The sequence below is a fragment of the Somniosus microcephalus genome, chromosome 2 (genome assembly GCF_052327205.1).
Source record: "Somniosus microcephalus isolate GS21.2 chromosome 2, FLI_Smic_1.0, whole genome shotgun sequence".
In the NCBI taxonomy this organism is placed as follows: Eukaryota; Metazoa; Chordata; class Chondrichthyes; order Squaliformes; family Somniosidae; genus Somniosus; species Somniosus microcephalus.
In genome coordinates, this window is record NC_140988.1 from 376,338,176 (window position 1) to 376,366,000 (window position 27,825).

Here is a 27,825-nt window from a genome sequence, read left to right on the forward strand (position 1 = left end):
TCTTTCTACCCAGGTCATTGGTACCAATGTGAACCACGACCTCTGACTGTTCACCCTCCACCTTCAGAATGCCTTGCAGCTGTTCAGTGACATCCTTGATCCTGGCACCAGGGAGGCAACATACCATCCTGGAGTCATGTCTGTGGCCACAGAAACGTCTATCTGTTCCCCTTACGATAGAATCCCCTATCACTATTGCTCTGCCATTCTTTTTCCTCCCCTCCTGTGCAGCTGAGCCACTCATAGTGCCACAGACTTGGCTCTTGCTGCATTCCCCTGAGAAACCATCTCCCCCAGCAGTATCGAAAACAGAAAATCTGTTGGCGCGGGAGATGGACCCAGGGGACTCCTGCACTACCTTCCTAGTTCTTTTACTCTGTCTGGCGGTCACCCATTTCCTGTCTGCCTGTGCACTCTTTACCTGCGGAGTGACCACCTTGTTAAACGTGCTATTCATGAAGACCTCAGCTTTGCAGATGCTCCACAGTGACTCCAGCCGCAGCTCCAGCTCCGAAATGTGGATTTTGAGTAGTTGCAGCTGGAGACACTTCCTGTACACTGTGGTAAACCACTGTTTGTATTCCACTGTGTACATGCCTGGAGATGCCTCGGCTGACTCCTCCCACAAGTCCTAGTATAAAGGTGACTGCTCCCCAGCCCTTTGTATTTCTGGACCGGTCGACCACTCGAGGCAGACCTTCATTCTTTTGTTAATAAAAGCCTTTAGTTACTCTCTTAACTCTCAGTCTTTTATGAGTAATTGATAGCGCATCAATTTTATTAACAACATTTTTATAATGGAGAAGATCCTCACACCAGCATGCCTGGACTTAGATCATCGGGAGGCGGACTCATCCACCAAGTTTACTCACTGGCTTAAGTGTTTCGAAAAATTCGTGACCGCCTCCGCAGCAATCAAATCGGACGAGGACAAACTGGATGTCCTGACCTCCAAAGTGAACCACCGAGTGTACTCGGTCATCCAAGACGCGACCTCGTACGCGGACGCTATCAAGCTCCTCAAGGACCAGTACACGCGCCCAGTGAACGAAGTGTACGCCAGGCACCTTCTGGGGAGTCGTAAACAACAACCTGGGGAATCGACTGTGGAATACCTTCAGGCACTGTCTGTGCTTGGCCGGGCCTGTGGTTGTAAGGATGTAAAGGCCGCCGTGTACACAGAGGAACTTATCCGGGACGCTTTTGTAGCGGGCCACAGATCCAATTACACCCGACAGCGACTGTTGGAGCAGAGTGACCTCGACCTCAACAAGGCCTCTGAACTCGCACTATCATTGGATGCAGCCTACCGGGGCATGGATGCCTACTCCTCTGCACCGTGGACGCCACGGGGAATGACAGCCTGGGACACGGTAGGACCGCCTCATAGCGCCGTGCCACCCCAGCCACACCCCAGCAACGGCACAACTACCGCAGCGTGTCCCAAGGCCAGACAGCAGTGCCCCAAGGCCAGAAATGCTACTTCTGTGGCCAGGCAAAACACCCCAGAGCGCGCTGCCCGGCGAAAAACGCGATCTGCTCGGGCTGCGGGAAGAAGGGACACTACGCTAACGTCTGCAGGGCCAAAGCCACCCCGAACCCCAGCAGCGCCGCGTGTGGGCCATGCGGGCCGCCATCTTGGGCCTCCCCGGCCATGTGCGAACCACCGGTACAGCAGCCATTTTGGACGCCTCCAGCCACATGGGGATCATGGACGCCGCCATCTTGGACGACAGCCGGAACGCAGCAGGCCCCCAACACCGCCTCATCTGATACCCGCAGCGACACACCGACCCCTACGCTGGCATCCGTTACACTGGACCAAGCGAGACCGCACCAGCTGGCCAGTTCCACAATGGACATTAAGGTAAATGGCCACGATACAATCTGCCTTTTTGACTCTGGGAGCACGGAGAGCTTCATCCACCCCGACACGGTGCGGCGTTGCTCTCTCCCAGTCCTGCCTGCGCACCAGCGGATTTCTATGGCCTCCGAGTCCCAGTCGGCGGACATCGGCGGCTACTGCGTAGTGACACTCGTAGTAGACGGGACCGTGTACGATCATTTTAAACTTCTGGTCCTGCCCGACCTCTGCGCTGCCGTCCTGCTGGGGTTAGATTTTCAGTGCCACCTTAAAAGTGTTACGATGGCGTACGGTGGACCCCTACCCCCACTCACAGTCCGCAGCCAGCAGCTCCAAAATTGCCCGCCGCGCACCAGGTGCAACCTCTCCACACTCAGAGTCACCCCCCCCCCCACTGTTTGCTAACCTCACCCCCGACTGTAAGCCCATCGTCACAAAGAGCAGGCGATACAGTGCCGGGGACAGGGTTTTCATTAAAACCGAAGTGGAGCGGCTCCTGAAGTAAGGGATTATTGAGGGCAGCACCAGCCCCTGGCGAGCCCAGGTTGTGGTCGTTAAGACCGGCGAGAAGCAGCGCCTGGTCATCGACTACAGCCAGACAATAAATCGCTACACCCTGCTGGACGCCTACCCACTCCCCCGCATAGCTGATATGGTCAACCAGATCGCGCAGTACCGCGTCTTCTCGACCATTGACCTGAAATCAGCGTACCACCAGCTGCCTATCCGCCCTGAGGACCGCCAGTATACTGCCTTTGAGGCAAACGGCCGCCTCTACCACTTCCTTAGGGTTCCCTTTGGCGTCACCAACGGGGTCTCCGTCTTCCAAAGGGAGATGGACCGGATGGTAGATCAAAATGCGTTGCAGGCCACTTTCCCATATCTGGACAATGTGACCATCTGCGGCCGTGACTTGCAGGACCATGACGCAAACCTCGAAAAATTCCTCCGCACCGCCCAACTCCTGAACCTGACATATAACAAGGAGAAGTGCATATTCCGCACAAACCGCCTCGCCATCCTTGGCTGTGTTGTGGAACACGGAGTCATCGGCCCCGACCCCGACCGGATGCGTCCCCTTATGGAACTCCCACTGCCCCACTGCCTCAAGGCCCTGAAGAGGTGCCTAGGGTTTTTCTCCTATTATGCCCAGTGGGTCCCCTCCTATGCGGACAAGGCCCATCCGCTGATCAAGTCCACCTCTTTTCCCTTGACGGCAGAGGCCCGCTTAGCCTTCCACCGTATCAAGGAAGACATTGCCAAAGCCACCATGCACGCAGTGGACGAATCCATCCCCTTCCAGGTGGAAAGCGACGCGTCCGACTTTGCCCTGGCCGCTACCCTCAATCAGGCGGGGAGACCCGTGGCCTTCTTTTCATGAACCCTCCAAGGCCCGGAGACCAGACACTCCGCTGTTGAGAAGGAGGCCCAGGCGATTGTGGAGGCTGTGCGTCATTGGAGGCACTACCTGGCCGGAAAACGATTTACCCTGCTCACTGACCAACGTTCAGTTGCTTTCATGTTTAACAGCAAGCAGAGGGGCAAAATCAAAAATGACAAGATCTTGAGGTGGAGAATCGAACTTTCCACCTACAATTACGAGATCTTGTACCGGCCCGGGAAGCTCAATGAACCCCCGGATGCGCTATCGCGTGGCACCTGCGCCAGCGCGCAGATCGATAGACTGCGGGCCCTCCACAATGACCTCTGCCACCCGGGGGTCACCAGGTTCTTCCACTTCATCAAGGCCCGCAACCTGCCTTACTCTATTGAGGAGGTCAGGACCATGACCAGGAACTGCCAAGTCTGCGCTGAGTGCAAACCGCACTTTTATAGACCAGACAGGGCCCACCTGATAAAAGCCACTCGCCCCTTCGAGCGCCTGAGCGTTGATTTTAAAGGGCCTCTCCCCTCCTCCGACCGCAATGTGTACTTCCTCAATATTATTGATGAGTACTCCCGTTTCCCGTTCGCCATCCCCTGCCCGGACATGACCAGTGCCACGGTCATTAAATGTCTGAACGACCTCTTCACCCTGTTCGGTTTCCCCAGCTATATCCATAGCGACCGGGGCTCATCGTTTATGAGCGATGAACTCCGTCAGTACCTGCTAACTAGGGGTATTGCCACAAGCAGGACCACCAGTTACAACCCCCGGGGGAACGGACAGGTGGAAAGAGAAAATGCGACAGTTTGGAAGGCCGCCCTGCTAGCCTTAAAGTCTAGGGGCCTTCCAACCTCCCGCTGGCAGGATGTGCTCCCCGATGCGCTCCACTCTATTCGGTCACTGCTCTGCACTGCCACTAACGCCACCCCTCATGAGAAAATGTTTGTCTTCCCAAGGAAGTCCACATCGGGGACATCGCTACCGCCATGGCTGACGTCCCCAGGGCCGGTCCTACTGAGAAGGCACCCCCTGGTCGAGAGGGTCGACCTCCTCCACGCCAACCCCCAGAATGCTTACATTGCATACCCGGACGGGCGGGAGGACACAGTCTCCATAAGAGACCTTGCACCCTCGGGGGCCGCAGTAACCCACTACTCACTACCACCCCCCCCAACGATCCGATATCCAGCCCCAGCAGACGGCAGGCCTGGGCCCCGCGACCCGCTCGACATCTACGAGGACGACACGCCTGTGCCACAGCCCACGCAGGACTCGACGCCGGAAGCTCCACTACCCCTGCCGTCGCCACGCCGACCACAGCGGCAGACAAGACCTCCGGAGAGACTCCAATACACTAACTTTTAATACACTTCACCCCGCCGGACTCAATTTTAAACAAGGGGTGAATGTGGTAAACCACTGTTTGTATTCCACTGTGTACATGCCTGGACATGTCTCGGCTGACTCCTCCCACAAGTCCTAGTATAAAGGTGACTGCTCCCCAGCCCTTTGTATTTCTGGACCGGTCGACCACTCGAGGCAGACCTTCATTCTTTTGTTAATAAAAGCCTTTAGTTACTCTCTTAACTCTCAGTCTTTTATGAGTAATTGATAGCGCATCACACACGTGTTCGCCCTGGACACCAAAAGTGTCCCTTGGCTTCCCACATAGCACAGGAGGAGCACTCCACACAGCCGAGCTGCCCTGCCATGTCCTACCCTTAATTTACTCCCTTTACTTCCTTTAAATTAAAGTATATTAAATATACTAGGGACCTTACTTCCCTTTAAACACTACTTACTCTAAACTAGAGACCTTACTTTTACTTTTACTGAGTGTAGAAATACTGTAGAAATACTCACCGCTGGTTCTCTGTCCCCTCTTGTGCAGCTTTCAGCTCCTGCTCTCCTGGAAGCTGACAAAGATAGAAAAGGAAAGGAACACCTCCCTCCCCGAACTCCCTCACTCACGAAACTCGCAGCTTAACACTCTGTTCCGATCTGCACTCTGGAGAGTTATAGTTACAATAGAAACATAGAAGGATGCGGATGGCTAGACTGTAGAAAATGGATCAATCTCCCGACTGACGGTGGGACCCCGCTACCACAAAACGGCGAGAGACCCAGCAAGAAGGAACCATGTGGGGGTAATGGATGGAAGGAGGTGGCATGGTATGAGATTTGTCCCCCTAAGCCCACATCCCCGCCGACTGCTGCTACAACTACGACCACACTACCAATGATGCTACAATGTCCAGTTATGACACCTGGGCCTATGAATGGACTAGTATTATTTACCGAGGGAGAACAATTGTATGATAACGTGAGACACGAAATTGTACCAGTGCTAATGAAATTAACCATGTTACAATGGCCAGGATATTGTGAGAGGTTTAACAAAACTAGAGAATTGTATGCATATATGATAAATATGTAATTAACCAAGCTGCTGATGCGACAGGGGCCACTAGTTTCAGGGGACATGCTGCATTCCACCAAAGGATTAAGAGGAGCTTAGGAACCGACATACTCACGAGAATAAACACAGCGACATCATTCATTAATGCCCTAGCTATACAAGGAGTCTAGAGTAGCGTGGAACGACTACAAAGGGTAATGCAACAGATTTTAGAGAAGGAAACTGGTTTGGTTCAACAAGGATCAGAGTTAGGAGAACATACAACAAGGAAATTACTCGAGGGAATCAAGGTTATAGAGGACCATGCTAGCACTATCAACAAAATAAACCATAGAAATGAGGAACAGGCAAAAGATGGGGTAGGGCGAGGCTTATGTCATGCCTATGGCCAATGGATCACCGGACAGTTGAAACATAATCTGGCACAGATACAGCGAGGTGAGGTACCAGACTGGATTAACAGCACACAGCTCCATGGCCTGAGCCAGAACCCAGGCCCCCTGAGTGCTTACACCCTCAAAGGGATGACCAGAGTATATCTGGTGATACAAAAATGTAAAGCAGAAGTGACAGCAATGATAGGCATGGCACTCCTGATACCAGTGGTGGGACTAGACATGACTTCATACCCACAGTACCAGGTAACAAACATAGGCATAGTGAGGGGTGAGACATACCTCCAATACTATCCGATTGATACCTATGCCATCAGGAAAAATGGTACTATGAGAGAAGTCTCCCTAAACAGATGCCACGGGAAAGGCACGCTGACGATATGCCCACATCCGGTAGGAGAAGGCCCTAAGGATGAGTGCGGCTATAATAAGACAGAAGGGTGTGTGTTGGAATTATCACATGTTGACCACCATCACACCCACTCAGGATATAGGGGAGAAGGGGGGTATTGTATAGCCACCACGGAGACTGAGTACCAATATAGTAACCTTGTGTGTGCAATCACAATGCCCAACTTCTGCTTTACGCCAAAGATCCCGTGACAATTCGACACACCAGATTGGTGTATGTACATTCAAGAGAGGAGATAAAACTAAATGTGACAGATAATCTAAGGGACGAGTTGGTCAATTATGAAGACCCGGTAGGGGCCCCAATACCCCGCCTGCAAGAGGATCTGCAAGAAATGAAAGAGGATTTGAGCAAGATGGTGAAACAATACATAGTGTTGCAAAGGAATCTCGGGGAATTAGAAAAAGACATAGAGGTAGGGCTACAGGAAGTCCCGTGGTATGAGAAGTTGTGGGATTGGGGAATGAATGTTAACATACACCCATGGATCCGCATCATTTCTCATATATTAGTGATAGTACAGTTAGTCATGGCTATAGGATGGGGAATAGCAGCATGCACCGCTTGTAAAAAGGAAACTGAGCAAACAAAGAGCTAAAGCGATTCGGAAAGAGCTGGAAAACACAAGTTTGCTCTAAACATGATGGGTATGCAAGGCCTCCCAAACCAGCGACTGATCACCGCATGGGGCAGGAGGCACCGTGATGCTTATACATGTGGTTTAACTTGGGCAGGGGCCAAGCACCAAAAGAGGGGATTGAAGTGGGGAAAAAGTTAAAATAACATTGCTGGCAGCTCACAGAATGGTGTAAGAGAGGCAGTTGCTGACATGAAAGACCACATCCATAAGGTGTGGTCAAGATAACCAACCTTTGAGACTAAAAACAACTCAGTTTAGGCAGGATGTCTAGCACTTCAGCTGCCCTTATGGTTTTGTTATCTGGGTCACAATGCTTCCAAGTTATTTTTTAATCAGTGTTCAGCAGTTTGGGCTAATAATTGAGTATGCAGCTTACACATGCTTACCTTAGGACATGTAGCCCAATCCGTGAAGGTGCATGCGGGCCAAGATCCAATCGGGCTGCGGGAATGAATTGTGCATGAGGCCGCCATGCTTATTTAAATGTATAAAAATGTAGTGCTTGCTGTAACAATTTGGAGAAGTCTGGCTAAGACTGTCTCCCCACCGGTGTAATAAAGACAACTTGACTATCGATCTGAAAACCTTGTGTCGAGTGTTGGTTTAAAATACTCCACATCAAAGTACTTTTTGGAATAGTGGATACAGATCAATCATGATCTAATTGAATGGCATTACAGGCTCAAGGGGCTGAATGGCCTCCTCCTGTCCCTATGTTCTTAAGGAAGGGATTGCAACTCGTTATCATGGTCTTTGTGAGAACAAATTGGTAAAGAGAAGCCTAAAGTCCTGCAGGATGATTTTAGGACATTAGGAAACAAGCTTCGGAGCAGGATTTAATGGGTGGTAATCTCATTCACCAATTCCCCAGCCATGTGCTGGAACTGGGAAGGACAGGAAGATTCGGGATGTCAATACATGACAATACATACGTGGTGTCAGGAAGAGGGATTCCACTTCACTGGGCATTGGCACCAGTTCTGGGACAGATGGGAGTTATTCCGCAAGGACGGGCTACACCTGAACAGGCAGGATGCTAATGTACTGGCAAAAACGGCTAAATGGAGAAGAGATGAGGTTTTGTAAACTAGGAGGGAGGGGAGCTGGGAAAATAAAACCAATGATAGAGAGGGAGAAATAGATGAGGATAACACTCATGCAGAAACCAACTTCACAAGAGGGATATGGAGTAGAAGAATACAATCAAATGGGGCGAGAAAAGGGAAAAAACTGATGAAGGTGGGGGGTACTTAGGCAAAACCAATCATGGGAAAAGGAAAGGTGTTTAAAAGAAGCAAAAGAAGGTTAAAGCGCAAGTATTGCAATGTGCAGAATGTGGGAAACTAACTGGGGGAACTGGAAGCAATTATTTCACAGGAAGATCTAGACCTAATTTCACTGACTGGCTGCAAACTGGAAAAGAATGGAAAATAAAACGCATTTGGATATAATATCGGAGGGACAGAAAAGATAAGAAAGGAGGTGGGAGCGATATTGGTGAAAGAGGGAATTGATGCTTTAGAGAGGGGTGATGTAGACAGAAAGGGATACAGACAGAGTCAATATGGTTGGAGCTCAAAGATAAAAAAGGTATTACAGACCACCAACTTATGAGAAGGAAACCTGCAGACCGATTAGAGATAAGTAGGAATACAGTAACAAAATTATTGTTCAGGGAGATATTAATTATTCATTTATTGATTGGGACAGAGATAGAAAAAATGGAATGGAATTCCTAAAATGCGTACAGGGTTCTCTCCTCGAGCAGTATGTTAGTTGACCTACAAGGGCCGAGGTGTTGCTAGATCTGGTTATGAGTAATGAAATAGATTGGGTCCATGAGCTAGTTGTGGGTGAGCACCTTGGCAGTAGTAAACACAATATGATACGGTTCAAGATCCAACTCGAAAGGGGAAAAAGTCAGTACAGAAACTAGAGCATCAGATTGTATAAGGGCAGATTATAGAAAGGGGAGTGAGCTAGCCCAGGAGAGTGGAATTGGCACACAGGACCAATGAGCAACATAGGGATGTTTAAAGATTGCAAAGGTACAGAATGAATAAAGAAAGAAGAAAATAACTTGCATTTCTACAGCACCTTTTCACATCCTCAGGACATCCCAAAGCGCTTTACAGCCAATTAAGTACTTAAAAAAAGTGTAGCCACTGTTGTAATGTAGGAAACATGTATTGCATTTAAAAAAAAGTAAACTACTAGTAGTTTTCAGATGCTGTGGATAAATAAAGAGGTTAGAAAACAATTAAAATTGAATTAGAAGATCTATGAGGACTACAGGAATAACAATAATGAAAAAACTAACTGAGACTGAGAAAATAAGAGGTTAAGAATGGGATAACGAAAGCTAAGAGGGTCAATGACGAAAATATTTCAAAAAATAATAAAAGAAACAGTAAATTATTTTTACAAGTTTATCAGTAAAAAGAGAATTGTTCAAAGTGAGGGGGACTCGAGAGCGAGAGGTTTGTCAATTTGTAGCCATGCTTAAAATTCTGAAAGGATGGGATATGGTAGATGGAAGTAGACTATTTCCAGTGGTTGAGGGCTCGAGAACGAAGAGGCAAAGATACAAGATTAAACAGAAGAGATTTATGCCTAGAAATTCATGCTGGTGCCACCGCAGGCCAGTGTTAACGGTTGCCGAAAATGGTGGCGCTGGCCGAACTGAAAAATTGGTGCTGGGAACTAATTAACATTAGCCCAGTGCTAAACTCACTGTGCAATGCTGTCCTGGTGGCGTTTGTCCTGGCAGGAGACCCGAATGTAGTGTGGCCGTAGTGTCGTCACAGCAAGAACAGCCTTCTCTGAAAGTAAGGCTGTCATTTTAGAAAGCAGCGCGGTCCCTTAAAGGGGAACTGCCTTCTGAATTGAAAAAAATTAAAATCATGTAAAAATAGGCAGTTTTTAGCCCTTGGAGCTCAACTGCCTTCTGAAAAAAATTTAAAAAGAAATTCCAAATGGGAGTCTTCAGCTCTTAAAGTTGAATTCCCTTTCACACCTAAAATGAAATGGGAAAAGTGCTTCAGCACTAACACAAATGGATCAGCCAGCCCGGGAAGGGGCACCCAGGGTCTCACACGCAGCACTCCAGCTTTGTACAGGGGGTCAACACTGCCCTCCAGAAAGAACGATGTGGGACCATATCACCGAGGCTGTCACTACCAGCAGTGTCGCCCCCACGATCTGCCTCCAGTGCCCAAAGAAGCTTTATGGCCTCAGACCAGCGGTCAAGGTCAGTGAATGCATCTTCAAGAGCCGTCTACTACCGACTGCACCACTAGCCTCACACACTGCACGACCCCCAGCCAATCATTCACCTACCAACAATCTGTACCAAACACGAGGCACACCTCCCATTCCTAGTTTCAGCTCACCCCCTTGGAGGAGGTGGTGCTGGCCATTCTTGGCAGGGGCATGGCTGAGCCCTTGGCCAGCGGCAGGGCTGAGGGCTGAAAGAATACAAGATGCTGGTAACCTCATATGTTATCCTCCTTCCGGCATGCACCTCTTGCTTTCCCGCCTTCCCCTCACAACTCCACCGTTTGCCTTCCTCATTTCACACACCCAAGAAATGCAGCCTGCCCAGCCACTGGTTGACCAAGGAGAGGGAGAAGAGAGGGAAGAAGAAACACCGTCATTCGATTTCAGTCCTAGCCACCAGCTCCTCAAGGTCGACCTGCAAGACCATCTGCAGTCTTCCCTACTGAAAGTCAGCAGCCTTCATTGAATCAGAGACTAAGGTCCAGAACTTAAATAAAGGGAACTACGAGGGTATGAGACGGGAATTGGGTAAGATTGATTGGGTGGTGTTTCTGGGGGGATTGACAGTGGATAGACAATGGCAAGCATTCAAAGATAGAATGGAAGAATTCCAGAACATGTTTATACCGGTTTGGCATAAAAATAAACCTAAAAAGGTGGCTCAACCGTGGATAACGAGGGAAATTAGGGACAGCATAAAATCAAAAAAAAGGGCATATCAACTGGCAAAAAAAAGCACCAGACCGGAAGATTGGGGGCAGTACAGGATACAGCAAAAGAGGACAAAGGGATTAATCAGGAAGGGGAAAATAGAATACGAAAGTAAACTTGCAGCAAACATAAAGACAGACTGCAAAAGCTTTTATCGGTATATCAGGAGGAAAAGACTGGTAAAATCCCAAGTCGGTCCCTTGCAGTCCGATTCGGGAGAATATATAATGGAGAATAAGGAAATGGCAGACCAATTAAACTCATACTTTGGTTCTGTATTCACAAAGGAGGACACAAATAACCTCCCAGGAATATCGGCAAACATAGGGACTAATGAGAGGGAGGAGCTGACAGAAATTAGTATCTCTAGGGATATGGTGTTGGGTAAGTTGAGGGGACTGAAGGCCGACAAATCCCCGGGGCCTGATAAACTACATCCTAGGGTACTTAAGGAGGTGGCCCTGGAGATAGCAGATGCTCTAAGGATCATCTTCCGGAACTCCATTGACTCGGGAACAGTACCCGTGGATTGGAGGGTAGCTAATGTTACCCCAATATTTAAAAAGGGGGGTAGAGAGAAAGCAGGGAATTATAGACCAGTAAGCCTTACATCGGTTGTGGGCAAAATGCTAGAGTCCATTATTAAGGATAAAATAGCGGAGCACTTGACAAATGGGGAAAGGATCGGACAGAGTCAACATGGATTTACAAAGGGTAAATCGTGTTTGACTAATCTGCTGGAATTTTTTGAGGAAGTAACTGGTAAAATAGATGGGGGAGAGCCAGTGGATGTGGTGTACCTTGACTTCCAGAAAGCCTTCGATAAGGTTCCACACAAAAGATTATCATGCAAAATTAAGGCTCATGGGATTGGGGGCAAAGTATTAACGTGGATAGAGAACTGGCTGGCGGATAGAAAACAGAGAGTTGGAATAAACGGCTCGTTTTCGGAGTGGCAGGCAGTGACCAGCGGGGTGCCGCAAGGATCTGTCCTGGGACCCCAGCTGTTCACAATATATATAAATGATCTGGATCAGGGAATTGGATGCAATATTTCCAAATTCGCTGACGACACTAAACTAGGAGGAGGGGTGGGCTCTGATGAGGATGTCAGGAGGCTACAGTGCGATTTGGACAGGTTGGGGGAATGGGCGGATACGTGGCAGATGCACTATAATGTGGATAAATGCGAGGTTATCCACTTTGGGGGTAAAAACAGGAGGGTAGATTATTATCTAAATGGCAATAGATTGGGAGATGGGGAAGTGCAGAGGGATCTGGGTGTTCTTGTGCACCAGTCACTGAAGGAGAGCATGCAGGTGCAACAGGCGATTAAGAAGGCAAATGGTATGTTGGCCTTCATATCAAGGGGGTTCGAGTATAGGAATAGGGATACCTTACTACAGCTGTACAAGGTGCTGGTGAGACCGCATCTGGAGTATTGTGTACAGTTTTGGTCGCCCCATCTGCGGAAGGATGTTCTTGCCATGGAAAGAGTGCAGCGGCGATTCACCAGGCTGATACCTGGAATGGCGGGAATGACCTACGAGGAGAGATTGAATAGTTTGGGCTTGTACTCACTGGAGTTTAGAAGATTGAGAGGGGATCTCATCGAAACATATAAAATTATGGCAGGCCTGGACAGGCTGAATTCAGAGAGAATGTTTCCAATGGCAGGGGAGCACAGAACCAGGGGCCACAGTCTAAAAATAGCGGGCAAATCATTTAAAACAGAGATGAGGAAGAATTTCTTCACTCAAAGAGTGGTGAGCCTGTGGAATTCCCTGCCACAGAGGGCTGTGAAGGCTAATTCAATAAATATTTTCAAGAGAGAATTGGATATATTTCTGAAGGCTAAGGGGATTAAGGGTTACGGAGAAAAGGCGGGGACGGGGTACTGAACTGGTAAGATCAGCTAAGATCTCAGACGAAGATCAGCCATGATCTCATTGAATGGCGGAGCAGGCTCGAAGGGCCGAATGGCCTACTCCTGTTCCTATCTCTATGTTTCAACCAACCATACTGCAGCCACTGGTGTAGCACTGTGTAGGATAGGCAAAGGCACACACAAGACAGTCACTAAGGGAATGCATAAGGGTGATGAGTTGATTTCTTTATGTCATATTGGAGGGATAGATGTATAAAGTTGGATTGAAAAACTTTGTTTTGTGGTGGCTTTTATTGCAGCATTGTGGCCAAGAGGATGCTGTGATGGTCAGTAACAGAGGGAAGGTAAGGTGTGGGACAAATGTTGAAAGGGGAATTGGGGTTGTGGTCACTGGTATCGCAGGCGGATGATTCCATCCTGGATATTCCGGCCAGGAAGGGGCTGTCTGGGTTGCATTCTTCCTTCTGCATCTTCCTCTTCCCTCTGTGAGCGGATGCTGTAAATATGAAATAAAAGCATAAAATGTTGGAAATACTCAGCAGGTCAGGCAGCATCTCGACCTGAGACGTGAACTGTTTCTTTCTCCACGGATGTTGCCTAACCTGCTGAGAATTTCCAACATTTTCTGACTTCTCAGAGGCCTTCCTTTACCATCCGACACCTTGCAAGCATCCAGCAGCACACTCTGAGCACTTTAAAAACTGTTAACATGTATTGCACCAAGCCACTACTTAAATAAAATTAAAATCCAGTCCAAAAGCTTAAATGCAAACTTACCTGAAAGATGTGTGTGTCCCTTTAAGAAGTGTTGACAGCGGGCTCGATTTTACCAGGCCCGAGGAGGCGGGTTTGGAGGCATGTAAGTTGTCAAAATCGCAAAGAATGACGGCCAGGCCTGATCCTGCCTCCATCCCGCCTCCGAGCAATTTTCCCACATTCGTGTTTTCAGGCCCCATTTCCATCCTGCCTCCAAGAGGCGGGATAGGCCCTTAAAGCCCTTAACAACCACTTAATTGCCTCTATAATCCCATTTTGAGAGGCCTTCCTGATTTTTAGACATTTTCCCCATCCTACACGCCTCCTCTGGAACATGCCAGTTAATCCTGGCGGCCTCACAATTGGATTGCTTACTAACAGCTGCAGCTCCACTATTAAAAAGGAGTTTTCACCAATGATCATTTGCAGGTGGCAGAACTTTGTTGTCTCAGGTCTGGGGGAACTTTTAACAGGTATACCCATTGTTGTGGAAGTTTGGAGCCTGACACCCATCTCCAGTGTGACCTCTTAGGAAACCCCTCTCCCCACCTTGACTAAGTGCTTCCTCAACTGAGGCATAAATGTAAGAAGTCACACAACACCAGGTTATAGTCCAACAGTTTTATTTGAAATCACAAGCTTTCGGAGCGCTGCTCCTTCATCAGGTGAAGTGGAGAGATGCCTATAGACACAGATTATATAGTCAGAGAATAATGCAAGATGATTACAGGTAATCTTTCTAACTGCCATTTATCACACCTCGGCAGAGAGATAATCACAGCAATCAAAGGTGTGAATGGTGTCCAAACAGGTCAGTCAGGAAAACATTACATCAAAGAACAATGAGGTGGGGTCACAAGGGGTAAAATGTTGCAGATGCTGGGGTCTGTATGAAAAACAAAAGACCCCAGCATCTGCATAATCTGTGTCTATAGGCATCTCTCCACTTCACCTGATGAAGGAGCAGCGCTCCGAAAGCTTGTGATTTCAAATAAAACTGTTGGACTATAACCTGGTGTTGTGTGACTTCTTACATTTGTCCACCCCAGTCCAACACCGGCATCTCCACAACTGAGGCATATACCAGAAGCATGGGAACCATTTATTTCGTTTCCTCCTGGAAATCAGATTCAGATAAAGACCAGCCGTGGCAGCAGCAGAACCATGAGCAACAGTAGCACCAACAGCAGCAGCAACAACAGGAACATCAACAGGAGCGCCAAGCTGCTGCTCACCCACCTGAAGCTGCACAGGCCAGAAGGCGCCAGTGCGCGACCACATTGCTGGCCGGGATGCAAGGGACGCACTCATGTTGGCCAGATTTGCTTAGCCGGCACAATCAAACACTTTTGCCTCGTACCTTCTTACCAGACCATCGACAATGGAGAAGAACCTGCGGATTCCTATTACTCTGACCACCATAATGACAATTGCAAGTCGCCCTAAGCCCTCAATGTGGAAGTCCCATTTGCGAAATGACACAGGCCACAACTTCAACAGTTTGCCATCAAATCTGTTTATGATACCATGACAAGGCTGGTCAAAAAACAATACATCACAACACCCAAGTGACTACCCTTGTGACTACTTGTGCTTTATCTTCCTCTTATGTGTGCTCCTATGTGGTGCTTCCCCTGTGGCTTCAGCAGATGTGGAGGCCCCTTGCTCACTTTCTTGCTGCTCCTGTCTCGACACCTTTGACGGGCGTCCTCTGGGGTTGCGAACCTGTGAGGGCTCGTCAACAGTCTGCTGCTCCTGCGGCTGTGCAGGGGCTGAGACGCCGATCTCAGCTGGGTGTGGACTCTGGTGGGGCTCTGACCGAGGGCTCTGCAGTGGCATGGAAGTGTGAGCGCTTGGAAGGGAGCCCCCACTTCCTTGATGTCTGCCACCAACATCCCTCTCATAGGTCAGCCCCATTTCAGAGCTAGCAAGTGGCTTGACAGCACCTTGCTGCACTGCAGGGGGGCCATAAGGACCAGTTTCTACACTGGAAGTCCTACTCCAGAGAACTTCCATGAAGGTCTGGTTTGTATGCTCAATGGCTGACCATCGCTCCTCAAGAGATGTCATTCTATTCTGAACAATGACCATGTTTTCAAGACCCTGGCGACCAAGCTCCTCCATGGCCATAGCCATCCTCTCCTCTACCGTAGCCATCCGCTCCTCTATGGTAGCCAGCCTTACCACGGAGGTAGCCATCCCTTCCACGGAGGTTGCCATCCTTTCCGTGGTGATGCGTTCATGCGCCAATGTCTCCACAAAGGCTCTGCTGATGTTCGCGATGGACTCCTCCATTTGCTCCACATTCGCAGCGACCCTGGAGACAAAACCTGCCAGAGACTCCTGCACCTGTTCCTGGAGTTCCAGCACCGCTCTCCTTCTGGATGGACCCAGAGACATGCAGCTGAGCTGAGCTGGCAGAGTCCTGCGCCCTCCGACGAGGACTCTCCACTGCTGTCCCTGTCTCCACCATCCGCTGATGCTCACTTGTGAGCTGTGATACACCAGGTGACAATACTACTCTATGTCCCGAAAGTCCCACCGAGATGTGGGTGTCTGCGCTGGTGCTGGGTGCGCTGAATTCTGCTGACGCTGCACCCTCAGAGGTTGCAGCTTCCTCTGCGGAGTCTGGAGGCTCAGGCTCTTCCTCCTGGGGACGGGGGCTCTCGATGGTCCTGTGGGGGAGTAAAGGAGAGTTAGAGATGTGAGGTAAAGGTTGATGCACATAGAATTGTGCAGATGATCATAAGTCAATCTGTTAGAGCATCAGAATCATTATCAGTGACTCATGCAATGTCAATGAGATGCCAAACTATTCTGTCACCAGCTTGCTGTGATGCGCCCGTCTGTCCGTCCCCCACTTGGGAATCGTTCTCGATCCCGGCGATTTCCAGAGCCGCCTCCTCCCAGGCGGTGAGCTGGGCTACTGAGGGTGGCCCTCCTCCTGTCATGGCTCTTTCCCTCTTATTGTGGGCTCTCTTTTCCTGCAATGAGGGACACAAGTGGAGTTTGAGTGAGAATGAAGGAGTGAGTGTAGAGAATCCATAGCATAGATGCTTAGAAGGAGACAAAGGGCCCTCCCTGTGGTTTGTAAGTTGTTGTTGTCATTGCATCACAGTGATAGGGAGTGTGAGGGCTGCATGATCGAATAGTTAAGTGAATGTGACCATAGAGAGAGAGGGAATGGGTAAGGGTGCAGGGATGTAAGAGTCAAGTGGGATGTGGAGGAAAGGTTGCCAAAGCAGAGGGCTGGTGAGGAGAGGCGATGGGGATCAGATTGAGGGTGATGGGAAAGTCATACTCACTTTTCCTGTGCAGAGAAGGTCATGAAACCTCTTCCTGCACTGCAGCCAGGTTCTGCGGCTCATCGAGATGGAGTTGACCTCCTGGGCCACTTGCAGCCACACAGCTTTAGTCTGCTGGGGAGGCTTTTTTCTCCCTGAGGAAGGGAAGAGCACCTCCTTATTAGATCTTGCACCCTCCACCAAAGCTTGGAAGGATGGCTCATCGAAGTGTGGAGCACACTTTGGCCTACTGGTGGACATAGTCAATCAATGAATTCCTTACAATAATGGCCATAAAGTTTGCAGTCTCCAGAAGAAGCAAGGCTGCTTGCAGGCCTTAAAGCCAGCAGCATTGATGACGTCATCGGAGGCAACCTTCTGTATGAAAAGACTCATTGGGCCAGGGGTTCCCACACGCAGGAAATCAATTGCCCAATTAGGGGAAAATCCCACTTTTTCCCCACTTCACTTAGGAGCCGGGGTCCTGACACGAATGCCACCTGACACGCCCCAGCCCGCCCACAATGGCAAAATCCAGCCCTGTGTCTCTGTCAGTCTGCTGAGCGCTCGCTTTTCAGAGTGAGCTTAGGACCCAGCGCTAAACTCAGCGCCAAGGTCCAAGTTCACAGAGGTGACGTTAAGTCGACGCTGGACGCCGACTGACGTCACGATCTCTTCATTTACATCTCTAGGGCCAGTGCTGCTATCGGCAGCACTAAGGCCCTCACCATTTTGGCGGCCGCCAAGTCCCACGCCAGAGAAGGGCGCTAGAGTGGCGGCCACCATTTTTCGCGAGGGTAGCGGCGCAAACGGGTGGCGGTTAAGCAGCCTAATTTCTAGGCCTTAGAACAGAGGGCAGGAAAAACTTGATAATAACAGAGAGTTGTGAGGCTGTGGCATTTACTCCCAGGGTTAGTGGTTGAGGCAAAAACGATGTCAACATTCAAGAAGATTGGAGAGGGGGATGATGGAAAAGTGATTGAAGGCATATGGGAACAAGGGCGGGTAAATGTGATTAGGACGGTTTGCTCGCGTGGAGGGTTAACGCCGGCGTGGGCTGGTTAGGCCGAATGGCCTGTTTTCTGTGTTGTAACTTCACTGTATTTCTGTGTATTAATATGGAATCCGTTAGCACCAGGAGGCACCCGGACCAAGCTACTTCCGACTGGGTACAGGGAAAGAGCGGGGACATGGGCTTAGACTGGAGAGCTGTAGTGGGGAACACAGACCAAATGATCTCCTGTGCTTAAATTTCCAATGATTCTATGGGATGGAAATCCGTTGGCGTCTGGTTTCGGGCGGAAAGGCGGCTCTGTGGCCACGATGCACGTCCGAATCGGGAGGCCCGAACCAGCCGGCCTGAAATTGGGCATCTGGCTTCCTCTAAATAATCCAGGCAGCTCGCCCTTTAGCAGCAACGAATTTCAGGCAAGTGCCAGGAAAAGGAAAGGTGGGGAGGGGATTTACCTTTAGTTGGCGGCCGCTGCTTAGGTTGCAGAATCCTGAGCACCGCCCCCCCGCTCATCGCTGAACAGGGAAACAGGCCGAACGCCTGCTTTGTCCAGCTGCCGGGGACGCTGAATAATGGCCCGACCCAATTTTAGTTTGCCGAGCTCAGCCCCGTGTGCTACCGACCCACACACTGAGCAGGAAAGGCCCAGGCTCCATCCCCGGCCTGTGGCTGAGCTGGCTCGTCTCAGCCAGGAACTAGAGTCGTCCACAGCACCGCTGGGCTCAGGCGCGGGCTGAGGTGAGGGGAGGGCAGGGGAATGAAAGATCAGTTGATGGCACCAGACCGCTGCTGCAAGGCTTTATACGCGCAGACGTATCAGGCTCGGTTGCAATGCCCTCTAAGGTTGAATAGCCTGACAACACACACACACACACACACACACACTGGGCCCGCAGGTGACGAAATGGTGACTGAGCTAGAATGAGGGGAGAAAACTGTGGGGGAGGGAGGGGGTGGGCAGGGGAGGGGAGACGGGGTGGGCGGGGGAGAGGGTGAAGGGAAGATGACAGGAATAATTACACTGATAAACGCTCCCCACGTACAAACGCCTGACTGTTTGCCGGCTGCTTTATTTCTTCATCACTTGCAGTGCGGTCTCCGAGTTTGAAATCCCGAGCCCTTGCTTGCTCACCCTGTTCGCCTCCTTCTCCAGCAATTTCACCATCTTCCTGGCGCTCTGTTTGTAGTCCGCCTTCTCCTTGTTGAAGTTGGCTTTGATGTCGTACAGGCTCTGTGTGTGCTTGGCCCGCGCGTCCATCACCTCCTTGTCCAGCTCGCTGATCCTGGCCAACTGTTCATGCCGCAGCTCCTGACGGGGGGGAGGCGCAAAACAATTTGTTTCACTATCACACAGGATTACATGGGATACACAGCACAGAAACTGGCCCTTCGGCCCAACCAGTCCATGCCATTGTTTATGCTCCACTCGAACCTCCTCCCGTCTTTCCTCATCTAACTCTATCAGCATAACCCTCGATTCCCTTCTCCCTCATATGCTTGTCCAGCCTCCCCTTGTGGTAAACCACTGTTATACCTGTCTGTATGTGTATGTGTATTCCACTAGGTACAGGTCTGGACATGCCTCAGCTGACTCCTCCCACTATTCCAGGTATATAAGTTACTACCTCCCAGTCCCTTAGTATTCTGGACGGGTCGACCACTCGAGACTAGACCTTCATTCTTTAGTTAATAAAAGCCTGGTTGTTACTCGCTTAACCTCAGTCTTTTGAGTAATTGATGGCGCATCAATTTTATTAACTAAATTTTTTATAATGGAGAAGATCCTCACACCAGCATGCCTGGACCTGGACAGTCGGGAAGCGGACGCTTCCACCAAGTTTGCTCACTGGCTCATGTGCTTCGAGGCATTCCTGACTGCCTCCACTGCGGTCGTAACGGATGCGAACAAACTGTCTGTCCTGATCTCCAAGGTGAACCACCGAGTGTACTCAGTCATCCGGGACGCGACCTCGTACACAGCCGCCCTCCAGCTCCTCAAGACCCAGTACACGCGCCCTGTGAACAAAGTTTACGCCAGGCACCTCCTGGGGAGTCGCAAGCAACAACCTGGGGAATCGACTGAGGAATACCTCCAAGCACTGTCCGTGCTTGGCCAGGCCTGTGGGTGTAAAGCGGTAACGCCCACTAAGTACACGGAGGAACTGATCCGGGATGCCTTCGTAGCGGGCCACAGGTCCAACTACACCCGACAGCGACTGCTGGAGCAGAGTGACCTCACCCTCGACAAAGCCTCCGAAATCGCACTAACGCTGGACGCAGCCTACCGGGGCATGGATGCCTACTCCTCTGCACCGTGGACGCCGCGGGGAACGACAACCTGGGACACGGTAGGACAGCCCCATAGCACCGTGCCACCCCAGCCACAGCCCAACAACGGCCCAACCACCGCAGCAGTGTCCCAAAGCCAGACAGCAGTATCCCAAGGCCAGAAATGCTACTTCTGTGGCCAGGCCAAACACCCCAGAGCGCGCTGCCCGGCGAAGAATGCGACCTGCTCGGGCTGCGGGAAAAAGGGACACTACGCTAGCGTCTGCAAGGCCAAAGCCACCCCGAATGCCAGCAGCGCCGCGTGTGGGCCGTGCGAGCCGCCATCTTGGGCCCCCAACAGCGCCGCGTGTGGGCCGTGCGGGCCGCCATCTTGGGCCTCCCCAGCCATGTGCGAACCACCGCAGCAGCAGCCATCTTGGACGACTCCAGCCACATGGGAATCATGGACGCCGCCATCTTGGACACCAGCCGGGACGCAGCAGGCCGCCAACCCCCCCCCATCTGATACCCGCAGCGACACACCGACCCCTATGCTGGCCTCTGTTATGCTGGACCAAACGAGACCGCACCAACTAGCTCGGTCCAAAATGGACGTTAAGGTAAACGGCCATGCAATAAACTGCCTTTTTGACTCCGGGAGCACAGAGAGCTTCATCCACCCCGACACGGTGCGGCGTTGCTCTCTCCCAGTCCTGCCTGCGCACCAGCGGATTTCTATGGCCGCCGAGTCCCAGTCAGCGGACATTGGCGGCTACTGCGTGGTGACACTAGTAGTAGACGGGACTGTGTTCAATAATTTTAAACTCCTGGTCCTGCCCCAACTTTGCGCTGCCGTTCTACTGGGGTTGGATTTCCAGTGCCACCTCAAAAGCGTTACGATGGCGTACGGTGGCCCCCTCCCCCCACTCACAGTCCGCAGCCAGCAGCCTCCAAATTGCCCGCCGCGCACCAGATGCAACCTCTCCACACTCAGAGTCCCACCCCCCCCACTGTTTGCTAACCTCACCCCCGACTGTAAGCCCATCGCCACAAAGAGCAGGCGATACAGTGCCGGGGACAGGGTTTTCATCAAAACCGAAGTGGAGCGGCTCCTGAAGGAGGGGATTATTGAGGGCAGCTCCAGCCCCTGGCGAGCCCAGGTGGTGGTCGTTAAGACCGGCGAGAAACAACGCCTGGTCATCGACTACAGCCAAACAATAAACTGCTACACCCTGCTGGACGCCTACCCACTCCCCCGCATAGCTGACATGGTCAACCAGATCGCGCAGTACCGCGTCTTTTCGACCATTGACCTGAAATCAGCGTACCACCAGCTCCCCATCCGCCCCGAAGACCGCCAGTATACTGCTTTTGAGGCAAACGGCCGCCTCTATCACTTCCTTAGGGTTCCCTTTGGCGTTACCAACGGGGTCTCCGTCTTCCAAAGGGAGATGGACCGGATGGTCGATCAAAACGCGCTGCAGGCCACTTTCCCTTACCTAGACAATGTGACCATCTGCGGCCATGACTTGCAGGACCATGACGCAAACCTCGAGAAATTCCTCCGCACCGCCCAACTCCTGAACCTGACATATAACAAGGAGAAGTGCATATTCCGCACAGACCGCCTCGCCATCCTTGGCTGTGTTGTGGAACATGGGGTCATCGGTCCCGACCCGGACCGGATGCGTCCCCTTATGGAACTCCCACTGCCCCACTGCCTAAAAGCTCTGAAGAGGTGCCTAGGGTTTTTTTCCTACTACGCCCAGTGGGTCCCCTACTATGCAGACAAAGCCTGTCCGCTGATCAAATCCACCTCTTTTCCCCTGATGGCAGAGGCCCGCTCGGCCTTCCACCGTATCAAGGAGGACATTGCCAAAGCCACCATGCACGCAGTGGACGAATCCATCCCCTTCCAGGTGGAAAGCGATGCGTCCGACTTCGCTCTGGCCGCCACCCTTAATCAGGCGGGGAGACCTGTGGCATTCTTCTCACGAACCCTCCAGGGCCCGGAGACCAGACACTCCGCGGTCGAGAAGGAGGCCCAGGCTATTGTGGAGGCTGTGCGTTATTGGAGGCACTACCTGGCCGGAAAACTATTTACCCTGCTCACTGACCAGCGTTCAGTTGCTTTTATGTTCAACAACAAGCAGAGGGGCAAAATCAAAAATGACAAGATCTTGAGGTGGAGAATCGAACTTTCCACCTACAATTACGAGATCTTGTACCGGCCTGGGAAGCTCAATGAACCCCCAGATGCCCTATCGCGTGGCACCTGCGCCAGCGCGCAGATCGATAGGCTGAGGGCCCTCCACAATGACCTCTGCCACCCGGGGGTCACCAGGTTCTTCCACTTCATCAAGGCCCGCAACCTGCCTTACTCCATTGAGGAGGTCAGGACCATGACCAAGAACTGCCAAGTCTGCGCTGAGTGCAAACCGCACTTTTATAGACCAGACAGAGCCCACCTGATAAAAGCCACTCGCCCTTTCGAACGCCTGAGCGTCGATTTTAAAGGGCCTCTCCCCTCCTCCGACCGCAATGTGTACTTCCTCAACATCATTGACGAGTACTCCCATTTCCCGTTCGCTATCCCCTGCCCGGACATGACCAGTGCCACGGTCATTAAATGTCTGAACAGCCTCTTCACCCTGTTCAGTTTCCCCAGCTATATCCATAGCGACCGGGGCTCATCGTTTATGAGCGACGAACTCCGCCAGTACCTGCTCGCTAGGGGTATAGCCACAAGCAGGACCACCAGTTACAACCCCCGGGGGAACGGACAGGTGGAAAGAGAGAATGCAACAGTTTGGAAGGCCGCCCTACTAGCCTTAAAGTCGAGGGGCCTTCCGACCTCCCGCTGGCAGGAGGTGCTACCCGATGCGCTCCACTCGATTCGGTCACTGCTCTGCACTGCCACCAATGCCACCCCTCACGAGAAAATGTTTGTCTTCCCAAGGAAGTCCACATCGGGGACAGCGTTACCGCCATGGCTGACGTCCCCAGGGCCGGTACTACTGAGAAGACACGTGAGGACCAATAAAACGGACCCCCTGGTCGAGAGGGTCGACCTCCTCCACGCCAACCCCCAGTACGCTTACATTGCGTACCCGGACGGGCAGGAGGACACAGTCTCCATACGAGACCTCGCACCCTCGGGGACCGCTGTAACCCACTACCCATTACCACCCCCCCCACGACACCCTCGGGGACCGCTGTAACCCACTACCCATTACCACCCCCCCCCACGACCCGATATCCAACCCCAGCAGCCGGCTCGCCTTGGACCGTCACCCATGAGGACTACATTCCAGTGCCCCAGCCTACACGGGACGCGACGCCGGAAGCTCCACCACCCCTGCCGTCGCCACGTCAATCACGGCGGCAGACAAGACCTCCGGAGAGACTCCAATACACAAACTTTTAAATACACTTCACCCCGCCGGACTCATTTTTAAACAAGGGGTGAATGTGGTAAACCACTGTTATACCTGTCTGTATGTGTATGTGTATTCCACTAGGTACAGGTCTGGACATGCCTCGGCTGACTCCTCCCACTATTCCAGGTATATAAGTGACTACCTCCCAGTCCCTTAGTATTCTGGACGGGTCGACCACTCGAGACTAGACCTTCATTCTTTAGTTAATAAAAGCCTGGTTGTTACTCGCTTAACCTCAGTCTTTTGAGTCATTGATGGCGCATCACCCCTTAAACGCATCTATACTATTCACTTCAACCACTCCCTGTGGTAGCGAGTTCCACATTCTCACCGCTCTCTGGGTAAAGAAGTTTCTCCTAAATTCCCTATTTGATTTCTTGGTGACTGTCTTATATTGATGGCCTCTAGTTTTGCTCTTCCCCACAAGTGGAAACATTCTCTCTGTATCCACTCTATCAAAAACTTTCATAATTTTAAAGACCTCTATTAGGTCACCCCTCAGCCTTCTCGTTTCAAGAGAAAGGAGACCCAGCCTGTTCATCCTTTCCTGATAGGTATAGCCTCGCATTTCTGGTATCATCCTTGTAAATCTTCTCTGCACCCTCTCCAGTGCCTCTATATCCTTTTTATAATATGGCGACCAGAACTGTACGCAGTACTCCGAGTGTGGTCTAACCAAGCTTCGATACAGGTTTAGCATAACTTCCCTACTTTTCAGTTCTATCCCTCCAGAAATGAATCCTAGTGCCTGGTTTGCTTTTTTAATGGCCTTGTTAACCTGCGCTGCTACTTTTAGTGATTTGTGTATGAGTTGAGTTGAATTGTGTATTATTTATTTTTATTTTTCTCTGTACAGTTTGTTTTCCCTCCTTCCCCTGGCCACCCTGACTCTCACTGTGGTCTGGTTCTACAGGCACCTTCCAGTGGCTCACCCAAGGGGCCGTGTGTGTGTGACCCCAGCACAGGAACAGGAGGAGGCCATTCAGCCTGTCGGGCCTGTACCACCATTCAGTTCGATCATGGCTGATCTGCACCTCAGCTCCATTTACTGTGTACAATTTTGGTCTCCTTATCTAAGGAAGGCTATATTTGCCTTAGAGAGATGCAATGAAAGTCCACTAGATTGATTCCTGGGATGAGAGGGTTGTCCTATGAGGAGAGATTGTGTAGAATGGGCCGATACTCTCTGGAGTTTAGAAGAATGAGAGGTGATCTCATTAAAACATACAAGATTCTTAAAGGGCTTGACAGGATAGATGCTGAGAGGCTGTTTCCCCCTTCCTGGAGAGTCTAGAACCAGGAGGCATTTAGGACTGAGATGAGGAGAAATTTCTTCACTCAGAGGGTTGTGAATCTTTGGAATTCTCTACCCCAGAGGGCTGTGGAGGCTCAGTCGTTGAGGATATTCAAGGCTGAGATCGATAGATTTTTTGGCACTAATGGAATCAAGTGATATGGGGATCGGGCGGGAAAGTGGAGTTGAGGTCAAAGATCAGCCATGATCTTACTGAATGGCGGGGCATGCCCCTAAATGTTATGTTCTTACCCCTCTCACTGCCCCTCTCCACCCCTCTCACTGCCCCTCTCCACCCATCTCACTGCCCCTCTCCACCCCTCTCACTGCCCCTCCCAACCCCCCTCACTGCCCCTCTCCACCCCCTCACTGCCCCTCTCCACCCATCTCACTGCCCCTCTCCACCCCTCTCACTGCCCCTCCCAACCCCCCTCACTGCCCCTCTCCACCCCTCTCACTGCCCCTCTCCACCCCTCTCACTCCCCCTCTCTGCCCCTCTCCACCCCTCTCACTCCCCCTCTCTGCCCCTCTCCACCCCTCTCACTCCCCCTCTCCACCCCTCTCACTGCCCCTCTCCACCTCTCTCACTGCCCCTCTCCACCCCCCCTCACTGCCCCTCTCCACCCCCCTCACTGCCCCTCTCCACCCCTCTCACTGCCCCTCCCCACCCCCCTCACCGCCCCTCTCCACCCCCTCTCACTGCCCCTCCCCACCCCCCTCACTGCCCCTCCCCACCCCACTCACTGCCCCTCTCCACCCACCTCACTGCCCCTCTCCACCCCCCTCACTGCCCCCTCTCCACCCCTCTCAATTCAATTCAATTCAATTCAAATCGCTTTATTGGCATGACAAGGTACATCTTATGTTGCCAAAGCATCGAAAAACATTCATGTTTGTACACAAAAATACAGATCTATCCATACAGTGTATAAACAGATATATCCCTGAGTGTATAAATATACATTCATATAATTTGTATATACTCTTTTCTTATATTTAGTGGTTGTCCCTCTGTTTATGGCATGCTGTAACATAGTGTGCCGCTAAGGTTACACAACTTCTCTCTTCCCCTAGTAGGTATGGGAGTTTTTGGTCGTCATTCAAATTTCTGAATTCCGGGCATATTTTTGTGAATTTTGGGTAGAAATTCTCCCTTATGCCTTGATATTTTCTACAAGCTGTGAGGAAGTGCATCTCTGTCTCCACCACTCCCTGACTGCAGTGAGAGCATATCCTGTCCTCTCTTGGTAGCCGGGTCTGCCTGTGTCTACCTTTTTTGATCGCCAGGCTATGTTCACTAAGTCTGTACATTGTCAAGGTTTTTCTCAGTTTGCTATCCTTTACCCTGGTCAGGTAATCAGCCATGTTGTATTGTCTGTTTAGGGCCCTCCCCACCCCCCTCACTGCCCCTCTCCACCCCCCTCACTGCCCCTCTCCACCCTCTCACTGCTCCTCTCCACCCCTCTCCACCGTCTCACTGCCCCTCTCCACCTCTCTCACTGCCCCTCTCCACCCCCTCACTGCCCCTCCCCACCTCCTCACTGCCCCTCCCCACCCCCTCACTGCCCCTCTCCACCCCCCTCACTGCCCCTCCCCACTCCCCTCACTGCCCCCTCCACCCCTCTCACTGCCCCTCCCCCACCCCCTCACTGCCCCTCCCCACTCCCTCACTGCCCCTCCCCATCCCTCTCACTGCCCCTCCCCACCCCCCTCACTGCCCCTCCCCACCCCCTCACTGCCCCTCCCCACCCCTCTCACTGCCCCTCCCCACCCCCCTCACTGCCCCTCCCCACCCCTCACTGCCCCTCCCCACCCTCTCACTGCCCCTCCCCACCCCTCTCACTGCCCCTCCCCACCCCCCTCACTGCCCCTCCCCACCCCGCTCACTGCCCCTCTCCACCCCCTCACTGCCTCTCTCCACCCCTCTCACTGCCCCTCCCCACCCCCCTCACTGCCCCTCCCCACCCCGCTCACTGCCCCTCCCCACCCCCCTCACTGCCACCCTCCACCCCTCTCACTGCCCCTCCCCACCCCGTCACTGCCCCTCCCCACCCCTCTCACTGCCCCCTCCCCACCCCTCTCACAGCCCCTCTCCACCCCCTCACTGCCCCTCCCCACCCCCTCACTGCCCCGCCCCACCCCTCTCACTGCCCCTCTCCACCCCTCTCACTGCCCCTCCCCACCCCTCTCACTGCCCCTCTCCACCCCTCTCACTGCCCCTCTCCACCCCCTCACTGCCCCTCTCCACCCCCCTCACTGACCCTCTCCACCCCTCTCACTGCCCCTCCCCACCCTTCTCACTGCCCCCGCCACCCCCTCACTGCCCCTCCCCACCCCTCTCACTGCCCCTCCCCACCCCCTCACTGCCCCTCTCCACCCCCTCACTGCCCCTCTCCACCCCTCTCACTGCCCCATCCACCCCCCTCACTGCCCCTCCCCACCCCTCTCACTGCCCCTCTCCACCCCCCTCACTGCCCCTCCCCACCCCTCTCACTGCCCCTCTCCACCCCCCTCACTGCCCCTCTACACCCCCTCACTGCCCCTCTCCACCCCTCTCACTGCCCCCTCCACACCCTCACTGCCCCTCCCCACCCCCTCACTGCCCCTCCCCACCCCCCTCACTGCCACTCCCCACCCCTCACTGCCCCTCCCCACCCCTCTCACTGCCCCTCCCCACCCACCTCACTGCCCCTCCCCACACCGCTCACTGCCCCTCTCCATCCCTCTCACTGCCCCTCTCCACCCCCTCACTGCCCTTCTCCACCCCCTCACTGCC

The 27,825-nt window shown here is 52.1% G+C and overlaps 1 protein-coding gene across 2 annotated transcripts in view; it reads right to left on the reverse strand.

Annotated features, from left to right (window-relative positions):
- The window catches only part of LOC147123781 (coiled-coil domain-containing protein 166-like), a 68,337-nt gene that overhangs the window by 20,605 nt on the left and 19,907 nt on the right, over window positions 1–27,825 (reverse strand). For both annotated transcript variants that reach the window (XM_085975932.1, XM_085975940.1), the window contains one exon: window positions 19,180–19,356. In XM_085975932.1, coding sequence (XP_085832058.1) covers window positions 19,180–19,356 — 177 coding nt within the window. The remainder of the gene's footprint in view (window positions 1–19,179; window positions 19,357–27,825) is intronic.